Below are 2,486 nucleotides of genomic sequence, written 5' to 3' on the forward strand. Positions count from 1 at the left end.
ATAGAGTTATTAATATTTCTAAGTCTCTCTAAAGGAGACTACGGCAGCGGTACTGGAAATTAATAGTTATCGCCAAGCCAACATGGCAGTCCCAAAATTAGGACGAAAGCTGCCGTGAATTAGCTCCAAGAAGCCATCGCCTCTAGCTAGCTATGTGACACACACACATATATATATATATATATATATATATTTAATATATATATATATATGTATATATATTAAAAATGGGGAAGGCCGGTTTATGGGATTACCTTAAGTTTACCGTCCATAAAGGGTTTAGATTTATGGAGTATCATTAGATCTCAAAAACCTGTTGGGCCAACAGGTTTTTGGGATCTAATGATACGCCATAAATCTAAACCCTTTATGGACAGGAAACCTAAGGTAATCCCATAAACAAGCCTTCCCCATTTTTAATATATACTGCTCTGCATCTTAGAGTGTGCTTCTTCTTTCGGATTTATGTTTTCTACAAACAATGTGTGTGTGTGTGTCCATGTTTGCCCCCTACCGCTGCTTGATAACTAATGCTGGTATGTTTACGTCCCCCATAGAACAAGTACAAGGCTTTTAAAAAAATAAGTCAATTTGTTTGACTAAAAATTCTTCAAGGTGACGCTCCCGCATGGCTGCAGTCTAATAGCTGAAAGAAGTAAAAGATAAAAGAAAAGAAAAAAGATATACACACACAACATTCTTCCAAAGTTTTCATTTACCAAATTCATTCATAAGGCACTGGTTGGCCCAAGGTGCCATGTTGTGGGACTGAACCCCAAAACGACATGGCTGCAAAGGGAGCAAAATTAGATTATATGGCAAGTATGGGGCTTGCCATATAATCGACATTCCTATTAGCGCAATGCTCTAATCCACTAAGCTAAATGCTCAACTTTCAAATAAAAAAAAATGAAAATGATATATCTTCAAGAGAATTCATATTTCCTCCCATCTTAAATTTAGTTTGATTCTGCCTTCTTCAGATCCAGAGACAACAAGAATCTAATCGCCAACCCCATAGAATTAAAGTCCTACACTGTATGCCAGTTGATCTGCAAGAACTGGTCACTTATTACCAACACAAGAAATAAAATTAAAAATCAATGTTTGACCCCTTTCTGCTGCTGTTTTATCTATAATTGGTAAATATAATATTGTTATTTTTATCTCATAATAATTCTTTTCAAAGAAGTCAATAAATCGTTCACATCACCATTCTTTCATCTTTTATTCTTTACTTGTTTCAGTCATTAGACTGGGGCCATGCTGGAGCACCACCTTGAAGAGTTTTTTGTTGAAGGAATCAACCCCAGTACTATTTTTTTTTAAGCCTGGTACTTATTCTACTGCTCACTTTTGTCAAGGGGATGCAAACATAGCAACGCTTGTTGTCTTGTAGTGGTGGGGGATAAACACAGACACAAAGACACACGCACGCACACACACACATACATATACAAAGCATCCAATCCACACTGTAAAGTGGTTGGTGTTCAGAAGGGCATCCAGCAGTAAAAACCTTGCCAAAACTGACCTCGCCTGTGCTTGTGCCACGTAAAAAGCATTGAGTCCACTCTGCTGAGTGGTTGGCGTTAGGGAGGGCATCTGGCTGTAAAAATCCTGCCAAAAAAAAATCACAGAAGTCTGGTGCAAGCTTCTGCCTGGCCAGCTCCTGTCAAACCGTCCCACCCATGCCAGCATGGAAGGCAGACATTAAATGATGATAATGATGATGATGGTGATACTACATAAAAGGCACTCATTACAATGTGTAGAGACACTGGCATTAGGAATGCCATCCAGCCATAGAAACTATGTCAAAACAGACTGGAGCCAGTTGAAGCTCTCCGGCTCACCAGCACCTCTCAAACCTTCCAACCCATGCCAGCAGGGAAATGGATGTTAAATGATGATGATGATGATGATGTAGCAGGTCAATAGAATCGTGTAAGATGTAGGTGAGAAACTAGAAATAATAAAAAAATTGATGAACATGTGAAGAATTGTGTTACAGAAAATAAGTTTTAATGATGGCTTATACAGGACTTTCATGTTAAACATTGTCATATGAAACAGCATTAAATTAAAATAGTTATTTGTGTATCATATCTAATATATATATAAACCATTTGAAAGGCATGATGCTATGGATTTTGTCTGAAAGAAAATCTTTTAAACAACATGCTGTGTTAAAAGCACAATATATATGAGAGCAAGATAAATATCACAGCATTGACTCCTGAGAACGATAGACATGTTTCAGCCTTTATGAGCCATGTCCATGATGTATACCCAGTTACCACATACCTAGACAAAATCTGTCCCCTTTTGCAGAAAGCTTGCAGAGCCGTAGTAAACTTGGTGTGTGCATTTGAAAAGTGTCTGATATTCTCACGAGTCACTTGCAACAATATTCACCTCACTTTAATATCATCATCATCATCGTTTAACGTCCGCTTTCCATGCTAGCATGGGTTGGACGATTT

The 2,486-nt window shown here is 37.9% G+C and overlaps 1 protein-coding gene across 1 annotated transcript in view; it reads left to right on the forward strand.

Moving 5' to 3' along the window:
- LOC106870441 (meiosis-specific with OB domain-containing protein) overlaps positions 1 to 1,217 on the forward strand; it is a 21,827-nt gene extending 20,610 nt beyond the window's left edge. Inside the window, exon 14 of the mRNA XM_014916523.2 lies at positions 984 to 1,217. Coding sequence (XP_014772009.1) covers positions 984 to 1,091 — 108 coding nt within the window. The 3' untranslated portion in view covers positions 1,092 to 1,217. The remainder of the gene's footprint in view (positions 1 to 983) is intronic.
- The last annotated feature ends 1,269 nt before the right edge of the window (positions 1,218 to 2,486 follow it).

The sequence above is a fragment of the Octopus bimaculoides genome, chromosome 6 (genome assembly GCF_001194135.2).
Source record: "Octopus bimaculoides isolate UCB-OBI-ISO-001 chromosome 6, ASM119413v2, whole genome shotgun sequence".
In the NCBI taxonomy this organism is placed as follows: Eukaryota; Metazoa; Mollusca; class Cephalopoda; order Octopoda; family Octopodidae; genus Octopus; species Octopus bimaculoides.